This window comes from Labrus mixtus, chromosome 18 (assembly GCF_963584025.1).
Source record: "Labrus mixtus chromosome 18, fLabMix1.1, whole genome shotgun sequence".
Lineage (NCBI taxonomy): Eukaryota > Metazoa > Chordata > Actinopteri > Labriformes > Labridae > Labrus > Labrus mixtus.
The window spans coordinates 7,829,426-7,857,269 of NC_083629.1; the positions used below are offsets into that span (position 1 = coordinate 7,829,426).

At 42.5% G+C, this 27,844-nt stretch overlaps 1 protein-coding gene across 1 annotated transcript; it reads right to left on the reverse strand.

Annotated features, from left to right (window-relative positions):
• Positions 1-8,370: 8,370 nt before the first annotated feature.
• egln3 (egl-9 family hypoxia-inducible factor 3) lies at positions 8,371-17,128 on the reverse strand. The gene is made up of 5 exons (XM_061062826.1): positions 16,591-17,128; positions 11,584-11,703; positions 10,092-10,228; positions 9,412-9,485; positions 8,371-9,002 (listed from the first exon to the last, which is right to left on the reverse strand). The coding sequence occupies exons 1-5, from the start codon at positions 16,948-16,950 to the stop codon at positions 8,968-8,970; spliced, it is 726 nt and encodes a 241-aa protein (XP_060918809.1). The 5' UTR covers positions 16,951-17,128; the 3' UTR covers positions 8,371-8,967.
• Positions 17,129-27,844: the final 10,716 nt, after the last annotated feature.

The window sequence follows — 27,844 nt, forward strand, 5'->3', positions numbered from 1 at the left end:
TGTGGGATCATTGGAGGCGCCTACATGAAGAGAAGTGATTCTCACTCGACCTGATCTCAGGATGGACCTGTGAAGTGCAGGATGACAAACATCAATATTTCTTTCTCTCTCTCAGCATTTTTTACTCTGTCTTGTCTTGGATTTTAAATCAAGACCACCACTGATCTTTTATTTGTCCACGTCATCACTGAGATTAGAAGGAACACATCTCTTTCTAAAAGACCATGAAGAACTTCAATTCATTTGTAGTTTGACTTTTTTCCCAATAGTTACGGCCGCAACCTTCCCGGTGTTACAGTCTAAGTGAGTGACACGCCTCCTAAACACAAGGTGATGATTTCTGCAGTGATATTTATGGTCTCGGAGCACTCTGGTCTCGGTTAGTGCGGTCTTGACCACAAGAGCGGCTGTGGCTCAATTGGTAGAGTCGCCACCTCTCAACCAGAAGGTCGAGGGTTCGCTCCCGCTGCTTCAGTGGTGGTGTATGAATGGGATTAGTTACTTCTGATGGATGATACTACATAGCGATCATCACTACCATCAGTGTGTGAATGGGTGGGTGTGACATGTGGTGTAAAAGCACTTTGAGTAGTTGGAAGACTAGAAAAGCGCTATATAAGTTTAAGTCCATTTACCATTTAACACTTGTTGCCATACTACATACTACTGTGGAACGCAGTATGCAGTATGCAGCACATACTATGTAGTAGGCGGTTTTATAAGCAGCCTCTGTGTTGATGAATCTGAGGAGCTGTCCGTGGTGCTGAAGTCCATCCATCCATCCATTTTCTTCCGCTAATCCGAGGTTGGGTCGTGGTGGTAGCAGGAGCAGTAAGTCAACCCAGACTTCCCTCTCCCCAGCAACGTTTTCCAGCTCCTCCTGGGGGATTCCGAGGCGTTCCCAGGCTAGACGGGATATATAATCCCTCCAGCGCATTCTGGGTCTGCCCCGGGGTCTCCTCCCAGTTGGTCGTGCCTGGAAAACCTCTAAAGGGAGACGTCCAGGAGGCATCCTTAACAGATGCCCAAACCACCTCAACTGGCTCCTTTCGGTGCTGAAGTCATGATTTTGAATTTAGTTCCCTCAGTCCCACCTTCATCTGTTTTCATGGATCTACAATCTCAGGATCTATCAGCTAACTCTACCTCTGATGTAGCTGTTGCCTTAGAAGTAGGGATGTAAAGCTTCATCGTAAAATCGTGATAAATCGATTCAAAGGGGTCAAGATTCACATCGGTACTCTGAAAGATGAATTGCAATAAATTGGTGAGCGTCAGCAGCTGCAGAGTAAGATTTAGAAATTGAGGACGCACCACCGTCTTTTAAATCAGAGCTGTGGAAGCATTTTGGATTCCTCAAGACAGAAAATGAAAGAGGTGAGAAGATAACAGACGAGACAAAAACTGTCTGCAAATATTACAAGAAGACAGGGAACTACACAAATAGCACAACCATCATGATGCAGCATTTAATCCACACCACGATGAGAAGCTCCAATCACCTCCCCTTGTTGAGAGAAAAAATCTATTAAAAAGCCAAACCACAGTGACAAGCGGGTTTGCAGCCACTAAAGGAATCTTTTTCACTCATCATTTGTCTTCACACTTATTTTGTAATTGAGTTAATCCTTACTCAGAAGTGAACATGACCAATTCTGTAACAATGTCTGATGCAGGAGCAGGATCGTGAGGGTTTCTAGTGTCCTGGGGTTATTTTAGTTTAGTTCATGTTGTGCTCACATGAAGCTCTGGTTTAAACATTTACTAAAACTAAACTAAAGATGTGTGTGTGAGGCTGCAAGTTGGCATTAGCAGTATTTGATGAATGAGTTTCTTTTTAGTCATCGTGTATTTTTCATGTTCACTTCAAAGGTGTTCCGTTTCTCTCAGGTGTGTGTGTGTTTTTTAAGCTTCCTCGTGATCAACACAAGATGAGAGTTTACAGGACACTTCAGTACCTCATGAGCCAAATCATACATGAAGATCCTCAGGCAGGCGTCTTCTGGTCGATCCAAACACCAGACTAAAAAAAGGAGGAGCATTTGCTGTGGAACGACCTGCACGAGGAGATCAGGTCAGCCGAGTCAGCCATCTTTTTAAAAATCACTTCTGAAGACTCAATTTTTTTTTAAAAAGTCACCAAATAAAGGTTATTATTATTATTATTATTATTATTATTATTATTATTATTATTATATGTGAGACATCAATCATCAGTAAATCAAACCACCGTGGTGGATTCTCTGACTGTGTTCTTCCTCCACTGATGAAAGACTCGTCTGCGTCTGGTGGAGTTACAGAGACCTCTAGAGGCCCAACAGGTGAACTGCAGGTGAGTTTGAATCATTTCATCAGCATCTGCAGTTAGACATTCCTACATCTGGAAGTTGATAATAATTATAATATATCTGTTTAGCACCTTTTTAAAACAAGCTTAATAAAGGTCTTTCCATAAAACATAAACAGGGATATAAAACACAAATAAAAACAGAACCATACGTTTCTACAGTTTGATTATTTAGTCCTACAGCTCAACACCATCCTGACTCACGGGCACATTTTCTTACTTAGATTTAGAAAACTTTATTTATCCCAGAGGGTCCTACAGTCCACCCAGACCATGCATACAATTACAAACAACAGACTGAGTTTCTCAGAGACAACAAACAACAAACTATTGGTACTTGACAAAGATGACACACCGACACCTTCATGTGGTCTCTTTGGGTAATGACACCCACTAGGGCCAGGCAAGATGAAATGCACGGTTTGAGGACAACGGTGATAAAAAAAGAAGTCAATAAATACAAAACCAAGAAATTATAGGATGAGCTGCCGTCACATTGAAGACTACATTCAAGGAGTGTACGTCCAGGCCCCTGGTGTACTTCAAAGGATCGATCTGTAAGATATGTTGTGAATTAAATTACACCTCACACTATACTATCTTATCAAACATTGTGAATTCGTATTGTGGTCTGTCTGACAGCCAGGCCTGCAGAAAGTTAAGGCCGGGCCCCTGAAAGGCATGACGCCCGGGTTGCGGACCTCAAAGGACGGGTGGATTGAGCGCCCGGTGAACCTCCAGTTTAAACTGAAACAGTTGAGATAAATAATCAGTTTGTCGTTTGAGAAGTTTTCTATGTGTGGAAAGTTTTAAGTCACAGGAAGTATTCATTGATGCTTTATTAACCCACGTCTGTAAATACATGAGACCATTCAGAGCTTTCAGAGACTACACACACATGCAGCAAACATTGTTCAGCAGAAACCCCGACCTGTCGTTTGAAAGTGCGTCAGGTCGTCCCGCTCCAGCTGCAGAGAACAACAGATAACTTTTTAAGGGCGCTGTAAGTCACACAGAACGCCGTTCTTTCAGGACTCAATAACATCTCCAAAGAGCTGTTTGAACATGGCATCAATAATTCATCCCCTCTCGTACACACACGCTCGCCGTGACAGCCGCTTCACACGCCGCACGACAAAATGTGCTGCATCAGTGGAATCCGTCTCCTTCTTCGTCCTTCCTCAGTCGTTGGAGGACGCGGCGTTCACAGAGTGCTGGACGCCAATTTTAGAGTCAAAAACCAAAAACTCATGAGAGCGAGATACATTTAAGATATTACATTTCTATGTGAGCTTCACTGAATATCTAAGACATTAGTAAGTGTATGTCATGAGTTTCTGCTTTAGTTCCCCAAACCTTCAACATCGGGCACTACTACCACCCGATGCCCCTGACGCCCAGCCTCCATCATCAGACTGTGTCTTCCCAACAACCACCTCACTGATGCACAGCCTGCTCCGACCTCCACCTCAGCAGCGAGGAAGTGTGGACAACAGGAACGTGAGTAACACAAAGGAGAAATCCTTCCTGCATATGATCCCATCTGCTCTTTGTAAAGTGTCTCGAGATAACACTTGTTATGAATTGGCGCTATACAAATTGATTTATTTTATTTAGTAGTTCTTTACCCAGAGTTTCATGTCGTTTTACTTCCTGCTCTTGTGTGCTTTCCGTCCAGTTTGATTGCACTCATTAGTGTCACCTGTCTTGTTTGTCACACCTGGGTTTGATTAAGCTCTGTGTTCATTCCCTTCTGTGTCAGTTGGTCACATGGCAAACCTTCTCCGTGTCCAGTGGCGATTTTGTAGTCTGTCCCCTCCAAACAGCATTCATCCTCATTATGTTATAAATAATCTGCCACCAACACATATTCTTTGCAGAAGTTATGTGATTAAAGTGTCCCTCGTCCATATTTAGGGATAGACAAGCATCATTCAGTCACATACTATAGTATGAGTGAGTACTGTAAAATGGGGCACCTTTCATGTTGAGCCACTGCTGTGGTTTTAAGTCTATCAGCCCTTTTGGGCCCCCTACTGGCCTGGGGTCCCAAGCAGTTGCCTGCCTTGCAGCGCTTTTGTCCGTGTCTCCTGGTGAATTTCTCTATGCTCGAGTGAATTGGCAAAAAAACGAAATACATACCGAAAATGTCGAAAATTGGAGAAAAACAACATACATACCTATGTTGAAAATTGAAAAAAAAAACGACATACTGACCTATGTCGAAAAGTTGAGAAAACCGACATACTATCCCATGTCAAAATTTGAGAAAAACGGCCTACATACCCATGTCAAAATTTGGACTAAAACGACAAACATGCCTAAGTAGAAAATTGGAGAAAAACGACAAACATACCTATGTCAAAAATGTGAAAACCGCCGTTGTCATGGCGCCGCACTAGTGGCAGCCTGTTGCAGCAGCTCCGGTTTTTGTCTTGCGTTTTAAGTGTTTTTAAAGTGTTTTGTTACGTGTCAAGTCACCTGTCATAGCCTATGAGTTAGTCAAGATGGACACTAAGTGGCTTAGTCGAGTTTTATTAGTTTTTACCGTTTTTATATATTTTTTCGTGTCGGGACAGTATGCCAACACATACTAACGGTATTACACACGCGACCAGCTGTTAGCGCTCTCCAAACCACTACCTTTGACGGGAACGAGGCACCAAATCCCAGAGGAGAAGACGCCGAGGATGCAGAGCTGGTGTTATAAGGAGAGCAAGGAGGAGAAGGTTCAAGCCCTGCATCCCCTCGATTGTCATGGGGAATGTGAGGTGGACGAACTCGGAGCACTCATAAGATCACAGCGTGAATACCGAGAATGCAGTTTAATGTGTTTCACCGAGACATGGATGCAGGAGAATATTCCGGATGCAAACACAACAATGAATGGATTTATGACTGTACGGGCTGACCGGGATCACAGGCTGAGCAGTAAAAAGAGAGGAGGGGGGCTTGCTCTGCTTGTGAATAACCGATGGTGTCATCCTGCCTGTCTGTCTTAGTCTGCGTCCATACTATCTCCCGAGGGAATTTACCTGTGCTGTTGCCATTGTTGTTTACATACCGCCGTCAGCTGATGCCGACACAGCATGTGACGTCATCAACTCAGTCTCTGCTAAAATACTCACACAACATCCAAATGCCTTCGTTGCAATCTCTGGGGATTTTAATCATGCCTCTCTCTCTACAACCCTCCCAACTTTTCACCAATTTGTCATGTGCCCTACCAGAGACAGTAAAACACTGAATTTACTGTATACAAACATACAGGATGCATACAGATCCACAGCCCTCCCTCCCCTTGGTAGGTCAGACCATAACCTGGTCCTGCTTAGTCCCACCTACACACCCATTGTTCAGCGGTAACCGGTAACTACGAGGACAGTCAGGAGGTGGTCTCAGGAAACCAATGAGCTCCTGCAAGGGTGTTTTGAGGCTACAGACTGGGATGTGCTCTGCGAACCCCATGGGAATAACATTGACTCCATGACGGACTGTATAACTGACTGCATCTCCTTCTGTGTCAATAATGTGGTACCTACTAGGGAGGTGAGGTGCTTTGCAAACAATAAACCCGGGATCACCAGTGATTTAAAATGTCTGCTAAATAAAAAGAAGAAGGCATTCAGGGACGGTGACAGTGAGTTGCTGAAGAGCATACAGAGGGAGTTGAGGGTGAGGCTGAGAGAAAACAAGGAGGCATACAGGAGGAAGCTGGAGAGCAAGCTCCAACAGAACAACATAAGGGATGTGTGGCACGGTATGAAAACCATAACCGGCTTCAAGGTGAAAGGAAATCAGGCAGAAGGTAGTCAGGAAAGGGCCAATGAGATGAACGTGTTCTTCAATAGGTTCAGCACGAGGCCTTTGGCTACCTCCCCGGCCCCTGATAGCGCTGTGGAAAACATCCTGCCTTGTTCCGGTCCCCAAGAAACCCTCTCCCTCTGCCCTCAATGACTACAGACCAGTTGTCCTAACATCACACATCATGAAGGTACTTGAGAGGCTGGTCTTGGCCCACCTGAGACCACAGGTGACCAGCTACCTGGACCCATTGCAGTTTGCATACTGCCCAAGGGTGGGGGTTGAGGACGCCATCATCTACCTACTCCACAGAGCCCACTCTCACCTAGACAAGTCTGATAGCACTGTGAGGATTATGTTTTTTGATTTTTCAAGTGTTTTTAACACCATACAGCCAGTACTGCTACGTGAGAAGCTGGAGCTGATGCAGGTAGACACCACCACAACATCATGGATCATGGATTACCTGACTGACAGACCACAGTTTGTGAGGCTGGGGAGGTCTGTGTCTGAGCGGGCGGTCAGTGGCATAGGAGCGCTGCAGGGGACTGTGTTGTCCCCTTTCCTCTTCACACTATATACTTCAGACTTCCAGTATAACTCTGACGCTTGTCACTTACAGAAGTTCTCAGACGATACTGCGGTAGTAGGGTGTATCAGTGGTGGAGAGGAGACAGAATACAGGATGCTGGTGGATAACTTTGTTGCATGGAGTGGGAAGAACCACCTGGTGTTAAATGTAAAAGACCAAGGAAATGGTGGTGGACTTTAGGAGGGACAGGCCTGAGCTAAGCACCATCTCTATCCTTGGGGAGGAGGTGCAGGTGGTGGAGTGCTATAAATACTTGGGGGTGCACATGAACAATAAACTGGACTGGAAGCACCACACAGAGGCCGTCTACAAGAAGGGTCAGAGCAGACTCTACTTCTTGAGGAAGCTTAGGTCTTTTAATGTGTGTAGCAAAATGTTATCCATGTTTTATCAGACTGTGCCATTTTCTTTGCAGCCGTCTGTTGGGGCAGCAGCATCAGGGCTTGTGACTCTGGCGGGCTGGCTCTGTGCTGGGGACTGCTGTGGAGCCCCTGGAGGTGGTGATGGGGAGAAGGATGATACAGAAACTGTTGAACATTATGGACAATAACATGCATCAACAAAAGAGTGTGGGAGGCTACGGCAGCTAAACTGCAAAAAGGACTTTATAACGACTCCCCTTTAAGTAAGGACAGAAGACATTTAAACTTTTAAACTTTAGCCTGAGTTGCATATATCATATATCAAACTGTATTGTGGGCTCATGTTCTTTTGTATGGGTGGGATATGTATGTATATGTGTTGTGTTGTGTGTTTGTATGTATGCTGGCTGCTGGAACACCTACATTTCCCTGCTGGGATGAATAAAGTATATCTTATCTTATCTTTTTTATCTTATGTGGAAAATTGGAAAAATAACGACATACATACCTATGTCGAAAAAAACAACAACTGTGTCGAAAAAAAAAAACGAAAAGAAAAACGACATACATGCCTATGTGGAAAATTGGAAAAAAAAACCGACATGCATACCAATGTTGAAAATTGGAAATAAACGACATATGTTGAAATTTGGAAAAAACGACATACATGCCTATGTCGAAAAAAAACAACAACTATGTAGAAAAATTGAGAAAAACGACATACATGCCCATGTGAAAAGTTGAAAAGAAAACAACGTACATACCTATGTCGAAATTTGGAAAAAATGACATACATACCTATGTCGAAAATTGGAGACATAGGTACATGCCTATGTGGAATTAAAAAAAAAAAAAACGACATACATACCTATGTCAAAAAATAAAAATAAAAACCGATATACATAGCTATGTCAAAAATTGGAGAAAAACGACACACATACCTATGTCGAAAATTTGTGAAAAAGTGACATATACCTAATTTGATATACATGCACACCTGTCGAAAGAACCCATAAATTAACTAATCATCAAAAAAAAAAAGTGTAAATTTTTGAAAGAAACGACATTACTAACCTATGTCGAAAAGTTACATATGTACATGCATGGAGTTTTCATACAATGTACATGTTTGTATGTATGTATGTCTAAAGAAATCATCTATGTACATATGTATGCATGTATTCATATTTGTATGAAAAATTCATGAATGTGTATGTCATATAATGTAAAAATATATAAATTGAAAGAACGAAAGAGTTCTCCTGTTTCCTTGTTATCAAGATCAAGTTTTATTATCAATTCAACAAACAATTTAATCAACTGCTTCACATCAACAAGATAAGAGTGCAATAACACAGTTTGACATTTTTAAAGATTTCATTAACCAGTTAATCTTCTCCAGTGATCCTCTTTAACACAGAAAAACTTCCATGTTTTTCAGCCTCTTCCAAAGTTTAAGAAAGACATTAAACAAGTACAGCATAAAATACATCAACCTCACATGCGGTCTGTAAAGTCTTTCTGTCTGTAAACTTTTGTCTCTTTTCCTTCTCTTAAAGGTGCAGTCTGCTCTTTTCCTCTCCTCAGCCGGGAGAAACGCACAAACATCTCATAGAGTAGAAGAAAGTCCAGAGTAACCGCGGGTCCCCTGAACTCAGCATTCATCAGGTTTCAGCAGTGCAGGAAGGTGGACCATCCCTGATCCCAACCAAAGACATGAAGGGACTTTAGATTTGAAAACCCCCTGAATCCCTCCACAGTGACTTTTTTCTTTCAGCGTTTCAGAAGCTTTCCGGAGGAGTCCTGTCGTCTTCCCCTGCTGATCAGCGAATCAAACACCAGGTGGTGATGTTTCCTCACATTCAGCTGGAGCTGCTGCCCTGCTGCAGAGTGGAAGCTGAAACACATGAAGAGAACCATCAAATTAAAGTGCATGAATATTCTGTACAATACAAGTCATCAGTCCTCGTTGTATACTGAGCTTCACTGACACGCTAACATCAGTAACTTTGTACGTATGTGTGAATGTTTCAATAAAAGCATGAAAACATGAATAAGTGCCGATGTATAGTATTATATTATAAACATACACACACACATACATACTGTACATACATAAATGCATTTTTCATACATACATGGATTTTTCATACATACATCATACATTCATGGATTTCTCATACATACATACGCATATGCATACATACATGCACACATGCTTACATACATACACTAATGGATTTTTCATACATACATACATAAATTCATACATACATGCATACATAGGGTGTACAGTGAGTGCGTACCTGTCAGGCTTCTGGTGCGTCTCTTAGCCTCGGCTCTCTCCTCAGAGTCAAAGTACCAGATCGTGATGGCATACCTGAAGCAGAAACATCAGCTGATTAATTACCGCTGTATCTTTATTTCTGTTTAGATTTCTCAGAGCAATCTTTTTACTCCATATATTCTAAAACAGCAGATTTAAGCAGGAAAAACTGTTCCCCTTACATCCCTACGTTCACAATAAGAGACGTGTAAATGGATTAAAGATGCTCCTTTTCCCAGAATGACTTATTACAAGTTCTCTCCAGCAGAGGGCGCCAACTGTCCGTGTATTAACAGAGTTTGAGTATAAAAAGCTAATTTCATTCCACATCAGTACCGAGTGACCTCCCGAATAAATGATGATTGAACTTATATGAATATTTAAAGAGAAAACATCTTAATTTAAGGCTGTTAAAGACTTATTTTACGGGTCGGGCTGAGTCACATGCAGGACAAAAGATCACAGACTGAGAATGATGCAGGGAGCAGAGAGGGAAACATGAGGTTCAGGTTGTTTCATTAAATTTACAATAATCAATAAATCTACAAACACTACAGCAGATGATCAATGCTGTAATTTAATCCTCTGATCTAGAAGTTCAGGGAGATTTGAACAAACTAAACGTCTCCTGCAGGATCAGTTCTCTGATTGGTTGGTTACCTGGTAGCGAAGGAGGGCTGCACCTCGTGCGGGTTCCTGCGGTCTGACCAGAAGAAGAGCAGCCGGTCGAACAGCGGCTTGATGTCGGCTACGTAAGACTTCCCCTCTGGGAAAATCCGGAGGATTCCTCCGTGCTCCTGATGAACGACAATACAAAGATCAGCTGGAGGCGACATTACAGGAAGTGAACGATGATGACAGATCTTTTCTATAACCACATCCTGTAAAGATTGTTTTGAATCAAACATAAATCATCAACACATATTTCCCCTCTCTCTCATGAACTCATACTTCTGTGTTGTTGTTCTGTCTCCAAAACAATAAAGTCAGTTCTGTTATTTAAACCTGAGCTCTGTTTGTTTCCATATTTCTCCTGACTGAAAATATAAAGTGAACTTACTACGCTTACAACTGAGGCGGGCCTCGCCATTGGCTGTCATTTTACAAGTGACTTTTGCAACACTCCTGCCGTGCAAGATCCACAAATGTGTACACATATCTTCAAATGTGTCTGACGATCTGCTAACACATTCGTGAGGTTTGCCCTGAGCTCAGGCTCACAGGCTAGGCTGACTGTCCGCGGTAGCACCCAGTGACTTCAAGACGGACATTACTGAGCTGGATAGCTGTCGTGGGTGCAGTTTTACTGAGGAGGCTACGATGGAGGGTCCATTATAGTTTGTGGTTTTGAAATTTGATTCCTGTAAAGTGCGGGCAAAGCGGTACGCAGCCTGGCAGCCTAGCCTGTGAGCCTGAGCTCAGGGCAAATCCCACTAAAGTGTTTGCAGATCGTCAGACACATTTGAAGATATGTGTACACATTTGTGGATCTTGCACAGCAGGAGTGTTGCAAAAGTCACCTGTAAAATGACAGCCAATGGAGAGGCCCGCCTCATTTGTGTTTATTTCAGGATTTACAGCTGAAAAAGTTCACTGCCATTAATAAATAAGTATTTAAAATAAGTAAATAAATAAGTAACATTTTGAAATTGGTCTACATATTTGCAGATTAGTATACTCATTTGTGGATCTTTTTACACATTTTTTGGATCTGTGTACGCATATTCAAACAGTTTTGCCACAATAATAGCTCCATAAAGCCTCTGCATGTTTCTAATAAGCTCCACGAGCAGAAACGTGCTCAAACTAGGATCAACATTGGAGATGCTTTTGAAAAATGGAGAGAGGTTAGAACACAGAAAGGTTTACAGACCGATGCAGAGCTGGATAAACACTGAAGCTTCAGTGTCCACCACATGGTGACCTGTGTGAGCATCGACTCTAGAGAGGAGGGGGCGGGGGGAGACAGCTCTCTACAATGTTTAGAGGTTGGACTGCAGTACCCATTTTAAACACTAGGTGTCAGAGTAACATATTGCTCCTTTAATTCTCTGCTTGCTGTAAATTAAAAAAAAACATTTGGACACTTGCCAGAGGCCAAACGGAAAAGAAAAAAAGTGAATCTGTAATGAACAAAGGTCCTTGAACGCACCTTGGGGTCCCAGTTCTTGTTGAGGTAGTAGATGCAGGTGATGCAGCGTCCGTCCAAGTTTGGGTTGTCCACGTGTTTGACGTAACCTGCCCCGTCTCCAGGGTAACACGCCACCATGGCCTGAAGACACAAAACCAGACAGATGGAGAATATTGAAACACAAAAGCATGAATACACAAATATAAGAACATCGTTTTTTAGTCCTCAGGATTTAAACAACATGAACGTTTGAAGCTAAACTTGATCACACATGTTCGGTACGTTCAGCCCACAGTGACACGGCGGACATGTTGAACATCAGCGGTGTTGAAAGATGAGTTGAAGAAACTTCCTCTGTGTGTGTCCACATATGTGCATTCGTGTGGGTACGAGGGGGAGGGGGGTTATTAGCTCATAGCGGGTGTTGTGGTTATGAGACTACGGCGCCGGCTGCACGTACACAGATTGCATGTGTGTGTTCATGTTTGCATCATGTGTGTGTGTGTGTGTGTGTGTGTGTCAAATCCTGCAGATAAACTACTAACGAGAAGTCACAGCAGTCAAAATGACCTTCACGCAGAGACTGTTGTTTTATGTTTTAATCTGTTGACAGAAAACTGAAGACTGTTTGAGCTTCGTTTGTGTGGTTACACCCTGGACTGTTCACCAGCCAATCACAGGGCTGACAGAGACAACCAGCCACACTCGCATTCACACCTACGGACAATGTAGAGTCACCAGTTAACTTAACAAGCATGTCTTTGGACTGTGGGAGGAAGCCAGAGTACCCGGAGAGAACCCACACAAGCACAGGGAGAACATGCAGATTCACACAGAGAGGCTCCTGTCAGACGGGGATTCTAACCAGGAACCTCCTCGCTGTGAGGCGACAGCGCTAACCACTGTACCACCGTGCAGTTGGACATTATAGCTCATAAAAATGAAAAGAGGAAACCTTGTTTTTGTTGGATTTTAGCCGGTTGATTAAAGAGTTCTTAGACATTCAGATTTCATCCGAAGTCTAACGTCTAAATCCTGGCTGGTGCTCGCTGCGTTAATTCTCGTTCTTATAGCGGAATAAAACCTGAAGATTAAAATAAAACATAAAACAATAAAACACTAGAATAACATCCACACACATTCATCTGAACTGGACCCCCCCCTGCAGGAAGCAGCAGACAATCAGACACACGTTTCCGTGTCAAAGTCAACAAAAGACTCAAATTGTGGATTTCCTTCCAGTAACAATAAGCAGCTGATCCTCTGTGAGGTTATTTAAGGTTGTCATGGCTACAGCTTCAGATTATTCGGCTGTTTGGAGGCTTGAAGGACGTCTTTGAACGCGTGCATTTATAAGTTCCACAGTCCTGCACTTCTCGTGTCTCGGGGTCTGAATACGTCGAGTTTCAGAGTCGCTGCTGCAGATTACGCCAACCTGCAGCTCGGAGACATCCTGCATCACTCTCCAAAGTCAAACAACAGCTCATAACTAGGATGTGAGATATCACTGGAAGTCAGAAGGAGAAACAGAAACACACTTTAAATCAGCTCACACACACCCTTCTGTCCTCTGATAGTTTTACTGTTAACTTGTTTTTTACCGTGTAACCAAGGTGACAAGCACAGAGAGAGTGATATCAGAACTTGTAATTCTGTTTGTTTTCATTCAGGGTACGGTCTGCAGTCTCACGTTCCACACGTAGCCCGGCCATTAAACCGTCATCAGGCTGGAAACCTGCCAAACAACCGCACACACATCACTACCGCCCCACCCCCCCTTCTCTTTCTTACAAAGATAAGATCAAATTTGTGTGTTCCCAAATATATGTATGTGTGTGTGTGTGTGTGTGTGTGTACTCCTATTGTGACTGGTTTGTTGTCTTTTAAAGTTCTATCTGATAACAAAGACAGATGCGTGAGATGAGGGCTCACTGTACGCGGCCGCACGTGCGGACAGGGCGGACATGCTGAATGTGTGTGTGTGAAGGAGGAAAAGCGAGGATACCGTAAATCAGAGTGTGTACGTGTGAGTGAGGGAGTGAATAATTGAGTAAGTGTCTGTGTGTACGTGAGAAAGTCCACCGATAAATCTGCACGACTCCAACAGGAAAACAAGTGTGTGTGTGTGTGTGTGTGTGTGTGTTGTAGAGCTGCTTTCTTCTTCTCTTGTTGTTTACTTCACTCTGATGTTAATGACTTTTAGATTATATGGTAATGACCATCAGTTGACCCGTTTTGAAGAAGATATCCGGACTCAAACTGAATCGAAAGAGCTACTTCAAAAAAGTCAAACACAAGAAGAAGAACGCAAAAACAAAGGATTCAATTCATGTCTATTAAACTAGGATTGAGCGTGCACTTCCTAACACATGACCAGACTGGTGTACCACTCTGTACCACTAGGGGGAGCACTACTGAATGAAGCAGTCGAGCCTGATTCAGACGTCTGCGTTGAATCTAAGCAGAATCAAACACCGTTGAGAGGCTGCAGTCCTCAGGGCGGTCAGCCCGGGTTTGAATCCGACCTGTGGCTTCATTCCCGCAAGGCATTCCCCAATCTCACTCTCTCTAGCCCCATTTTCTAACTCTCTCCACCTGTCTCTTCAATAAAAGGCACAAACAGCCTTTCTTTTTTCTTTTTTTTTCACTTTATTGCAATGTTCGTTTACAGTTTTCATTCACAACAGTGACTTCAGAATGCATTGCAACATTTTTATTTTTTATAAATAAAAAACTAAACCATAAAAACTAAACAAAGACAGTACAAGGAAATTTTTTTTTAAAAAACCCCCAAACAACAGAAGTTCAAATTAAAGCTAAATTAGGAAGAAAAATCATATTTATAATTATAATTTAAAAATAAAGGGAGGGGGGGGGGTGTTGCCCATCTACTGATCTTTTGATTTCATGTACCTGTACAGCCCATCAAGTCTTTTTTTGGATACATCTTATATATTTTATGTAAGTCACCTCTTGTACATTATTCGTTGTGTAAAGTTTGTTCAATCATTAAAAAAAACGAGTTAAGTCTAGGTGGATGTTGTTGTTTCCATGTTCTTGTTATGTGCTTCATGGCCATCACTCGCAAAATATTAAAAAGAGGAATATCAGCAGCTTTTATTACCTCCGGTAAGTTAATGCCCTAATGATTTTCTCTCTCTGGATGTGTATTTAACTCAAAGATTAACTTCATCAAGGGGGGAGTTGCTCCCCCCTTGATGAAGCTTTTTGTCTTTCACTCACATCGGGCTCGGGTTCCCTAAGGTTTTAACCCACTATACTGCAGCAACATACCGTGCAGAGGACACCCAGAGGACCTGATCTGGTCCAGGACATTTCCTGTGCTTCCTGGAGCGTGCTCTGGTTTCTGAAGCCTTGGCTCCGGGCCCAGAGTGGGTCTCTGGACTGCTGCCAAAAGGACAAACATGTAGGGACACCGCCATGACACCTCCGCCGCTTCAACATGATTCTGTTTGGAACAGGTCAAGCAAAAAGGAAAGCGCTCCGGCCTCCTCGGCCTCTGTGAGCGACCGTAAGCTGACCTGAATCCAGAAAACAGACTGTGTTTTTCAGCTGAGCTTGGAGAGCATCGAGTAAAACACTAAAGTCCTCCAAGAAGAAGTGCAGGTTCAACACCTAGAGGGTAACTTCAGGATCAGCAGAGGACGAGGTAACCTTTAAGAAGCTGCTGAGGAAGTATGAACGAGGACAGGAAGCTGCCACGACTAACACCGTCCCGCACTGTTCAACAAACTTTACACCTTCAGGAAGCTTCTCCTGCTGTAGATCACTTCCTCATCACAATCACAAAAAGGTTTCAAGCAAGTTCCCCGTGATGGACAAATGTTCCCATGTCCGACTAAAAACAACGAGATAGCTTAATGTAGGACGTCGGAAACCTCACTCCCAGCTTTCCTAAGGCCCTGTGTACACCTGCCGTTTTAAGCGCTGGCTGGGTGAAGCTCTTGCACATGCGTCCTGTCTCCATGACAACAGTCTCTTAAAAAAACGACCTCTGTGTGATGGACTCTGCTCCGTTGCTTTTAGCTGCATGTTTTATATTTGAGATCTTTTCCTCCTCCACTATGAGAATCAAACGGAGGATGTTTCTCCTCCTACTCTGTCATGACACGGAGTGAGCAGGATGTGGGTACAAGGAGCCAAAAATAGGGGAAATATCTTACATTTTGAAAAGAGCGCCGCTGACATCAACAGCGCCTTTCTGAAAGTTGAAAGATTTTCATCTTGAGCCCTCCGAGCGGGGAGCTGCACTTTTTCTCTGGACGGCCGCCTGCTGCTGCAAACGCTCTCTGGCGTTTAGAATAAAAAAAACACCAGGTGGACAAAGAGTCTAAGTCATCAGTTATCCATCACGTTGAGCAGGAAGTTTATCACCTCAACCGGTCTGACATGGAGATTGTCCCAATACCAGAATTTTAGACTTGGATATGATTCTTGTAAAACCAGCAACATAAGCACAAGTCCTGCTCACACACTGACTTCACTGCTCAGAAACATGTATTTGAACATTTTACACAGAGCTCTATCTCTTTTTCTCCTCGCTGCAGAAAAATGTGACAGATGACCTTACTAATCAGGCAGCCGATAAGCACTCCACAAATAAACGTATTATTTTGATTATAGGAAAGGGTTGACAGAGCACATCATGCATCATGTTCCCGAGTTATGTTTAAATATCAGAGCGCCTTCAACAAAATAAAACACCTGCACAAATAATCATTAACTTTTTGACATTTTAAATATTTGAGACTTTAACCTCCCGAAGTCCGTTCACCTACAGTTTTATTTCAATTTGTTTTCCAAAGTATCCACCATGTATTGACCCTCCACTCAGTTGTACCTCTCCATGCTGTTGTTTGTCTTATTTATCTTATTTACCTGTGATAAGGCGTGACGTCACTTTAAATAAAGTTTGACCTCTGCAGTAGGAGCTAATGATTGTTTGCGCTTGTTATTTTACAATATAAACTCTTGAACTTGACCCTCATCTCTCTCTCTCGGTCTTACCTTTGACCTCTCCCGGATGGCTTTGCCCCCGAGCCGTCTGGCGCACACGGAGATCAGTTTATCGATCACGTTGAGCAGGAAGTTGATCGCCTCGCAGCCGCGCTCCGTGCCGCTCACCCACGCGATCTTGTCCCCGCGGATGCTCCTCCGCTGGACGCCCGACGCGGAGCCCGCCAGCCGGCCGTCCTGCAGCGCCCCGGAGAAGTGCATCTCCTTCACCTGGTCCAGCACCGCGTCCCCGGCCACGTCCCCGAGCAGTCCGTCCAGGTAGCAGAACCCGCGGGACAGCAGAGCCGGGACGACCCGCTCCAGGGCCAAGCGCTCCAAGTCCGAGTCCCGCATGAGCTCGACCAGAGGCATTCTCTCAGACTGACAAGTGACCCGGATGACCCTTAAAACAGAACACAACAACTGTCACTTTAAAAGTTTCGATGTTTTCAGGGTGTCTCTTTGACTGACAGGTGAACTCTGAAGATGATTATAATACTCTGATTCTGCGTGTCATCGGGTTCGTATTTAAGCTGAAACTCTGGCAAGTTCTCAAGGGTGCAAAGATACTACTTCCGGCTGTCGATTTCAAAATAAAAGCCTTACAGCTTCACATTAAATGTCTTCAGTCGCTCAAGAAAGAAAAGAAAGAGTAAATAATCTCTTAGTATCATGCGAATATATATATATTGATAAATACAATTCTACATTTGAAGTCAGAATGATTTGTTTAACAATGACAACTAAACCTCAATAAATTAAAAATTGATGCTTAGTTATTTCGTATCGTTACAAGAAATTTCAATTTCGGTTTTCCCAAAGATGTTCATTTTTAAGAGCATCCAATTGTATGTTACCGCCTTAAAACAATAGAAACACTTAATGCAGCTCTTCTTTTTCTATGTCGGCTTTAAATGGAGGATGTTTGCGTTTTGGACTTTAACTTAGAAATAAAACATTTTGGGCTTTAACATTTTTCTCTGGGAACGATATTCATTCAGTGTTTTAGCGTAATATGTGAAAGCACGGAAGAAAAAATAAATATTGATTTAAAACTTTTAGTAATGGCTCTTCAGTAAAGAGCACATCAGCGACCTTTGAGATGTCAACCTTTTGTTTTGAAGGCGGACTGTGCCACTTCCGGCCCTGATGTGTTTTCTTTGCAGTGAATGAGAGCAACGTGAGGAACAGAGAGACGTGCTGGATGAGATGTCCACAATGAGAGGAGGAGGAGGGAGGGGGGGGAAGGGGGGGGAAGGGGGGAGTCCTCACCTCCTCTCTGTGTTCTCTGATCACTTTTTACATTTAATCCATTATTAAACAAATAGTATTTATGATTTTATCTTTAAGAAAAACTAAAATTATAATTTCACTGAAACAATCTGGGCACAGCACTTTAAAAACATCCCCACAGACTCAACATATCGGACGTATGAAACGTCCGATATGTTGAGTCACCTGATTGTTGTTGTTGTTGTTGTTGTTTGTTTCCTTCAAACTGTAAATGAAGTCCGATGAGCACTCTGGAGTCACTCCGGGCTGCCACGTGCCCGCGCGCTGGGCGTGCCCGCCGCCATTGACGACTCCGCGAGCCGCATGTAGGCCTCACGCTCCCTCCCTCCTGCCCGCGAGGAAGTAAACAGTGAATGTGAATCGGACCACGCGCCACAAGCAGGCAGAACAGCTGATCAGAGCAGAAAACAACAACAACAAATGAATAATAGTAATAATGATGCAGAGTTAGTTTAGAAAAGCAGGAATATAACCGACACATTTACTTCACTACTGTTTTTATTATCTAAGGTTTTTGTGTGTTTAAAAAATATATTAATTTGATCTCAGTTTCTAATCGAGCTGGACTTGTTAAAGCATGTCAAGTTTTTAAACCAAGCAGAAACCTCCAGTGTAAAGAAATGAAGCGGATGCTGAAAAGCCAAAATTCTGCAGTACCTCTAAGTGTCCACTAGAGGCTGGCTGCAGAAGCACAGGAAGTCACATACACACCCATTCTAAAAAGCCTGTTTTTACAGCAGAGATTAACATGTTTACAGCCTGGTTCAAAAAAATAAACAGGTGTGATTAGCTCATGTCTCGATCGACACACACTGTACGGGGGGGGGGGGTGAATGTTTTGATGACTCATCAGTTTTGATTTGATGAAGGATAAGAGTTCTTCACAATAAGGCGTGTAGCTGACATGATTGACAGTTAGGTTCAGATATCGTGAGCGCCAGGGATGGCGTGCATCACATGTGAACCAGTAGTATAACATAGAGCATGTACACAAATGAAGATTATTCTTTGTTCTTTTTAATTGTTGTAAGAATTGAAGCTGTTTTCGTTTACGTTTGATGTAAGTCTAATAATTTGCTGGTGGCCTAGTGGTTGGTTTGCACGCCTCATGTACGGAGTATGGCCCCTGTCTCTCTCTCTCTCTCTCCCTCTCTCTCTCCTGTCTGTCTAATAAAAGCAGAAAAAGCCCAAAAATAAATCCTAAAATTAGAAATATATCTGGAGACGTCCCCGTCTGATGATCTGACTTTTTGACCTTATTAAAAGATGTATAATCTTGTAGAGTGTAAACATTCTTCTTTAAACATTCTTATCAGCGTGTCGAGTGTTTTCCGTCACTGCTTATCTGTCTTTTTTTAATTCAGCTGAGACGCTAACTGCTGCCACTGTCAAGGACATCTGGGAAAGGCATCGCCCTGCACCTGATGATAAACTTCTCACTAAGTGAAGTGAGACTCATTAGGTTGATGAAGGCGGTGCAGGCGTGTCATGTTGCGTCCTGTCACATCCTTCATCTGTGAATACGTGACACTGCAGCACTCTGCCTGCTTCCTGCACAAAGCTCGACACAGAGGAGGCCACTGAGAGTCAGAGGGTTCAAATGTTTCTGTTTGAAGGGGTGAGCCTCGAAGGTGCGACCTCTTTAACGTGTCGCCTGAAGGCAACACGGGTTAAAAAAACAAAAGTTAATTTAGGTGCACACAGAAAATTATCTGGAAACCATTCTGTCGTTCCATCGCTCACGAGGAGTATTTCCTGTGCTTAAGATATTTGTGAAGCTCATGAGGAAATATTGCACGTGCACAAAGTTTCTCATGATCACTAAAAAACGCTTTGTGAGCATCAGAGAGTTTCTGGCGTTCTGTCTCGCAGGATGAGTTCAATGGTCTTTAGCCTTCTTAGTAAAACAGAGATCTGATAGCTGATCATCACTTACAATCATATTCATATTTCATTTATCTTTTGTCATTTTCTAATAATATTCAAATGTTTATGCTCATTTTAATGATTAATATTCAATATGTACTTCAGGGGCTATGATTGGCTATTAACCTAATCAGAGGCGGGACTTTAGCACAATTAAACTATTCTGGATGTTTTCATTGCTAGTAGTACTTTCAGATGTAAATAAACACCTTACCCTTTCCATCAATATTTCCAAGCAACAACTCGTGGTGCACTCTGTCAAATTTTTAACAGACTTTATTGCCAATAAATGTATTTTAGCAATTTTCTAAGTACTTAAATTTCTGACTTTGCACATCTTTGTTTTCGAGTCCATGAAGAATTAAGCTAAGAAGATTTACATGTTGCCAAATGTGTTACAAAAATAACATTAGTGGAGATAGCAAGCGTAAAACCATTCAATTAATTTTGTGCGTGTACCCACAAACTTCATGCCCCCCCCCTCATAAGTCAGGACCCCGGGTGGGCCACCCCACTTAAAGAGTCTGGACACACCCTTGATGTACAAACACAGTACACTAAAGCACTCGTATAGATATCTGTTTGACACCAGAGCAACAACACGGTCCAATGAGGTAACCTCCTGTTTCTAATGACCAAAGAATGCAGCCTGCAGACTTCTGCATACAGTATTTGCACATGCACATGCACACACAGTATGATCCACAGCCGCCCCACCCTGTGTGTGTGTGTGTGTGTGTGTGTGTGTGTGAGTGTGTGTGTGTGTGTGTGTGTGTGAATCCGATGCCGTTTCATACTCCAGCCTGCAGCTTGTTGTGCGTACGTGAGAAAGTCTTCATCGTCTGAGTTAACCAGTAACCAGAGCCGCGTTTCCTCTCTGATCCACTGCCAGAGAGAGAGAGAGAGAGAGAGAGAGAGAGAGAGAGAGAGAGAGAGAGAGAGTGTGTGTGTGTGTGTGTGTATGTTGAATAATGCCTAAGGTTTATTTGGATGTTAGACTTGTGTGTTATAGAGGACTGGAAGTCGTAAACAGCTCTAAATAAAGTTGCTGATTGATGATTGATGACTTTATTACGATGACACAGTTCTACAGAAAAACGTGCGTCACTGATTTTCCGAAAATATCCCATTACATGCTGAAGGTCTTTCTCCTGTTCTTGAATCTGTCAAGTATAAAGACGATACGAGATTTGATATGTTGTCTATATTATCAGCAAAGGGGAACATCGGTTTTATATTTAGCTCCAGTTTTTAACGACATTACAGTTTGATATTTTTTTGATCAGTTTTGAGTTTGTGTGAAATCAATATTCAGATTTGAGATTTTTTAAATTTAATTTCACAAAGAAAAACTAAAAATATTATAAAGTAGTTTTGTATTAATTTCATTACTCATCCACACAAATTCAGACAAATCAGACAGTAAACTAAATCATTACACGGACTGAAGAATGGCAGAACATTTAAACTGTAAACATTTAATTAATAATCTTTAATGTCTGCAATTAAAATGTTTAGGCTTATTAATTATCATTCTCATATTTATTTATCTTTTAATTTTAAAAACAATTTAAAAAAAGCTACTAATATTGACAACTACAGAGGATATAAACATAACACCGGTGTTGAATGCCTGTTTGTTTAGTTTTTCTTTGATTACATGTCGGATATATTTCGACATCATAAAAAATATATAAACAGAAAATAACAATTATAGACTTAAAATACGAACCCCAGTGTAGACCGGAAGTAGCCTACTGCTCGGCTGTGTTTCAGCAGAATCAGCGTCGATTCGCGCTTGTTTGACGCCACAAAAACGTATCTCCCAGTAATGTAGTCCAGAGACATTACATTTAAAAACCACAAAAACCGGTGTTTAATCAAATATGGCGTGTGGACTCCTCGTCGCTCTCCCCCTGGAGTTGTGTTCAGCGGCTGATTGCTCGGTGCTGCCCCCTGGTGGTACCCCCCATACAGCGAGTGCCGATCGAGACATGAGCTAATCACACCTATTTGTTTTTTTGAACCAGGCTGTAAACATGTTAATCTCTGCTGTAAAAACAGGCTTTTTAGAATGGGTGTGTATGTGACTTCCTGTGCTTCTGCAGCCAGCCTCTAGTGGACACTCGAGGAACTGCAGGATTTTACACTTCAGCATCAGCTTCATGTTTCAACACTAAAAGTTGCTCCTTGTTACCGACGTGTTCCATTCCCGGCTGGTTTGTCAGAGGAAGATAAAAAACACAAACAGACATTTAAATGAGTGACAACAAACGGCTTCATGTCGGTGAAACATCCCTTTAATGATTCCAGTTTAGACAGAGAGGTATTCAGCATCAGAAGCTCAGGAAAACCAAAAACATTTCATTCCATACGCCATCATATCCGACTACAAAACTTTACAAAATGCTTACAAGATTATATACAAAGAAAAGAGAGAAATTCAGTGTCACAGGGCATGAGAAACACATTTCTCTAAGGGAAAGCCGAGCAGTGGAGAATTATAAAATAAAAATTTGATAAAAACTGGAAACTTTAATTATTTCTGTGCAAAGAGGAGACCATCAGAGTCTCCTGCTGTAGTTTGAAACATCAGTGGAGAATTCTACGTGTCATTTTTAGCCTTCTGACATCGTCTTAATCCTGCGTCTCTTTACACAAGTGGATATTTTATTTTGAAACCTTCACAGGAAATTATTCTTTACATCCTGTTCTCCTTTAAAGTTTTACGTTCTCTGTCTCACAAGCGACACGTCGTAAGATAAAGATTCACTGTGATGTTAATGACATCACAATGCACGTCTGGAATGACTTTGATGGAGTTTGGATTTGACCTCGGGAAGTCAGGACGACACAAATGTCAAAAGAAACAAAAAAATTAATATGTTCAAACTTTGAATGAAGCAGGACTGCACAATGTCTTAGTCTCGCTTTTGGTCCTCGCGCTGTCAGAACATCCGTTATTTGTCGTTTGTGGGTTCAGCTTCAGCACTCGGTCACCTTCAGGTGTTTAACTCAAATGTTGACGTTGCTGCAGCTGGACTGGAGTGTTTTTTCAGGAGTTAATTTACATATACTAACAGTCACAGAGAGACAGATCTCAGGTGTGATTGGAGACGAGAAGAGGAGGAGCAGAGCTTCAGTCTGCAGAGTTTAACCGTCTTTAATCGTCTCTGCAGAAACAAAACAAAGACTGCTTTGCAAACAGGTAGGTGGATTTGTTCAGTATTGAGCTGCATGTTCTGCTCGATGAGGAAAGCTGTGTGTTACGGTTTGAAGCCGCGATTAAAGCTACGTTATGCTTCACTGGAGTTTACCACAGATACGATCACTCGGATACTTCAGGAATGCTTTTTACAGTAAAACTTATTTACTTATTTAATGTGCTGTAAGATGCTGATGTGCATCAGGACATGTGGAGGTGTGAGTGCTTTAGAGCTGCAAACCATGACAAGGATCAGGATCAGCGTGATCCAGCACACACCGGGCATGTTCAGATCCACATGAAGTTTAATGCAGATGCAGACGTTTCCTCTTTAATGCTGGAAGAGAAGAAGAGAACCTGAGGAGAGGACACCACAAAGTGAAACACTTTGATCACTCCAGTGTTTTCTCTGCATTAAAGTTGACATGGATCTGTGTGCGCTGGATTACTCTGATCCTGAACGATGTGTTGTTCCTGCTCTAGCTGCATCCCGGGTCTAAGCACTGTCGATTCTTAAACTGCAAAGAAGTCCTCTCTGCCGCGGCTGACGTTTGCATTGCATGATATGTGTACGTTAAAAAAAGGATGTAAAAGAAAAGAAAAGAAAAATGCTGAAGGCTTCTCTCGTCAGGCTTTGTCTAATCTTATTTGGCTCATACCTGAATAAACCTCTAAGACAACAATGGTTTCATATCTCCATGGACTAAAAACAACAACAACCAGACATCCATATAATTTACACTTTTTCAAAAATAGCATGGTGTGCTTGATTTACGGAGATAAAAATAAAACATGTGGAATACAATCGAGCACGCCCTCTTTTAAGGCTTCACCTCCATGATGAACGTCCTTCACAATCCCAAACATTTCAGTGATAGACAAACAGTCCCGGGGAGAACATCGTCCACTGTGAAGCTCCAGCACGGCGCTCGCAGTGTGACCTTTGGTATGGAATCATCTTCGGAGGAAAAGAGGAGGAGGAAGAGGAGAGAAGTTCTGCCTCTACACGACCCCCACCTGGAGCCCCAGAAACAGCAGACGGACAGGTGGGCGGACGGACCAGAAGCCAGAGACCGACGAGACCTGTGGACAGACGGGCGGCGTCATGGTGTCACTGGACGACCTCGAAGTAGTGCAGGATGGCCATTATGTGCTGCGGCATGAAGACGTAGCCGGTGTAGATAGCCATGCCGGCCACGGAGATGAGCAGGGAGTCTGAGGAGGAGACGCTAAGGACAAACTTCTGATACAAAAAAGATGAAAACACTTAAAGATCTGCAGAGGCTGAAAGTTTGAGCACAAAAACTAATCAAGAAAACGTTTTTTACTCTGGCGTTTCCGACATCACGCCGCCATATAATCGTCCACTAACTGCATTAGTTTTCTTTTTAAAGGGATTTTAAAAGAGAATTAATTGCACCTGATCAATGTGTATGAGCTCAAACATATTATTTTTAACTGCTTTTTAAGGACCTAGCGATCTTTCTGTGCAGGACAGTGCTGGCTGTGCACTCTAGCATGTCCTGTCTCCATGACAACAGCCATTGTGTGACTGACACAGCTCCAGTTTCTTTTACCGCAAGTTTTTAATTTGAGATAATTGATTTCCCGATCAGACACAGAGCGAGGACAATGTGGGACATGATCTGTAGGTGATAAAAATACGGGGAATATCATACATTTGTAAAAGAGCGCTGGTGACGTCAGCTGCGCCTTTCTGAAAAGTTGAAAGATTTTCAACTTGAGCACTCGGAAGTGGCCGCACAGAAATGGCGTAGCGCTCATAAAAAAAAAAACAAGGTAGCTGTGCCTTTTCTCCAGATGGCCTGCTAATGCAAACGCTCTCTACTGATTGGTAACAACTGAAAAAGATGCTGGTGCTCAGAAAAAAACGGCAGGTGGACACGGGTCGGAAGTGTGAGACAACATTGCAGAAATTATCCCAACAGATGGATCGTTCTTTTAAGAAGAAGACGCTGTTTGAACTAGAAACAGACCTGACAGGGGACACCCCATGTACAGACACTGTAGTTCTCGAAGCAGACAACCCGGGTCCTTTCCCCACTCTCTCTCTCTCTCTCCGAAATCAATCTTTCCAATGTCCTGTCTCACCAATAAAGAAGAGACAGACCTTACAACGCCCTCTGCAAAGCCACCAGACTCCATAAACAAAAACAATCCTTGCACCTCAATGAACCTGGGAGTAAACGGTCCTTGATCACCATCAGATCGACCGGTAACCTGTCACCAATAACGTCTGAGTTTTTAGGTTAAAATCCTTCTTCAACACAAAGGTCCATCTGCAGGACTTTCAAATATTGCTGAGAAGTTCCTTCAAAGCTACGAGGAAGCCGGAGTTTTACGTCACGGATTTGTCACCTGATCGAAAAAAAATGGAAATCAGGTTTATCCTTCATCAACAGAGATCCCCATTTGATCCTGAAGGAATTAACATTTGATGGGAACCAGCACTCTGATAACAAGCAGAGTGACAACAGCACAACCTCTGACTCATTCACACAAACACACCTGACCCCGAGGGAAGGTAGAAACGCACAGAGAGTGTGACACCAGCTGTAGGAAGACGATACATCATGTACATAATAATGTGAACCTGCAGAGGAACAGATCAAAGTACAGCCGTAACACCATTAACTTGATACACCGATCCTGCATACATCACCCCGAGCATACAGGTTCAAGTCTGACTGTGATCAAAGCTTCAGTTATTCAATACACATAAGAGGTAAGCTGTGCGAGCAGCCACGCGGAGGATCGGGAGCTCCCTGAAGTAGGGATGTCACGATACCAGAATAAAATCAAACGATATGGATTCCCGTAATTAGAAAAGACAAACCAAGACACTCGTCTTTAAGAGAAAGGTCAAATAAACGCCCTCCTCATTCGCAGGTACTACAAGATTAAAAGACGCGTTTGGGCATCCAGCCTTCTTCAGGCAGTTACAGACACGTGTTGAAACAAACATAGAGACATGAAGCCGAGTGAATCGAATGCTTATGCTTATACCAATCACCCGTTTGTATTTAAATTGGTTTCACCTCATGTGTCATGAAGAAGGCTAGACGGCGCCGAAACATGTTGACGATAGTTTGCGTTCATGCCCTCCACCTTAGGGCGCCGTCCCTTCTGTATCATTACACGGTCTAAAGAAGCTCTCCAGTTCAAACTGTTTTTAACATCTGATTCAGGTTTTGATTTCACGGCAACAACACAATTCCTAGGCACCCAATATCAGGTAACTTCATTGTTTCAGGTATCAGAAATTGCAGACAAACTCCTGCACATTTATCTAAATTGCAAAACAGCTGAAACTTTTCGGTATCTGTACAGAAACGTACCCTAAAGTTTTTTTTGTGCAATTTAGACAATGACTAGAAGACTGCATGCAATTTTTTTAAGGATTAATTCCACTCCTATGCATGTCTTATTAAATAGATGTCGTTTTTAAAGTGCCGATCCTATAGAGCATTAAAAGGACATTAAAATGATTCTTTGTTTTGAATCGAAAAAAATATCAAGTACCGAAACATTGAACCCTGAAGCTGTGCCCGTCATACAGCCCGCAGTGAACCATATGTTGAGCTCTAAACTTAATTTAACGGTAAAAACACGAACATTATAAAACAAAATAAGACATTTCACTCTACGACAGGGTCATCCTTTAATTCGGCACACATATCAGTGTAAGAAAGTGATTCAGGTTGATTCAAACTATGAAAATCATAACTTCTTTCGTGTTGACGGCTGGCGGACACTTTGGATTCCTAACAGTTTTTACTAAAAACAATAACAGACAAGCTCATAGTTTACGCACCGAATTTCCTATGAAGACATTTACAGTCTAAAACTGATGTTTCTAACACATATAACACACTTTTGTACGTAAAATCTGTAAACTTTGTGTGTATTTCGGTGGGAGCTCGGTTAGCTCTAGCGGCGTTCTAGCTAAAGTTAGCATATTAGCATATTAGCTCGGCCCGGTTCGGAAATTGTTTCACACGGAAAAGGATACTGAACACCGTCCTCTCCCAGGGCTCCAGCATGTACAGTGCCGTCACCAGTAGATACTGGTAATAAAACCACGACAACTGCTTCCAACAGTCACCCAGAGCCATTATTCCAACTTCACGGACGACTACTTGGTTGTATTTCCGAATACAGTCCGTTTTTTTATTCTTCCTACGTGATGACGTAAGACGCTATGGCATGAGCTGCTCGTTTTCAGCCAATCACGATTCCGCATTCGAGAATTCAGGCTGTGACGCACACCAGGGAGTTCCTACATCCGGTTTCAAAATATAGGACACACTAGCGCTTGGGTTTCATTGAAAGCCACCAGTTTTAATGTAATAATTAATTAACCCTTTTATTGCCGAATAGGTCTCTTTCTACATTATTTTTTATCTAACGTTCTCTCTGTATATTCACATATTTAATCTTTGATGTGATTGTTAACCATTTGTTTTAGGGATTTATACATTTTCTATTTGAATGTCTCTTTTTCTATATGTAGTGATGGGTTTGACGTCATTTGTGAAGCTCTTTGAATCACTTTCATTGTGTTATATAACTTTTTTTCACAAATTCACAGCTGATACACCTTATAGTTTCATTTCCTGTCTTGTTTGCACACACTGTAGTATGTTTCAATTCGTTCTACATTCTGCCGCCGAACAGATATACTGTAGGTCGTCCAGAGACAACATGAGACCGCCTGTCTGTCCACAGGTCACGTCTGAAGAGCATCACCTGTGTATAACCGATGGACGGAGAATGATATCTAAGTTAAATAACAAAGACGGCCAGTAAATGGTAATCATG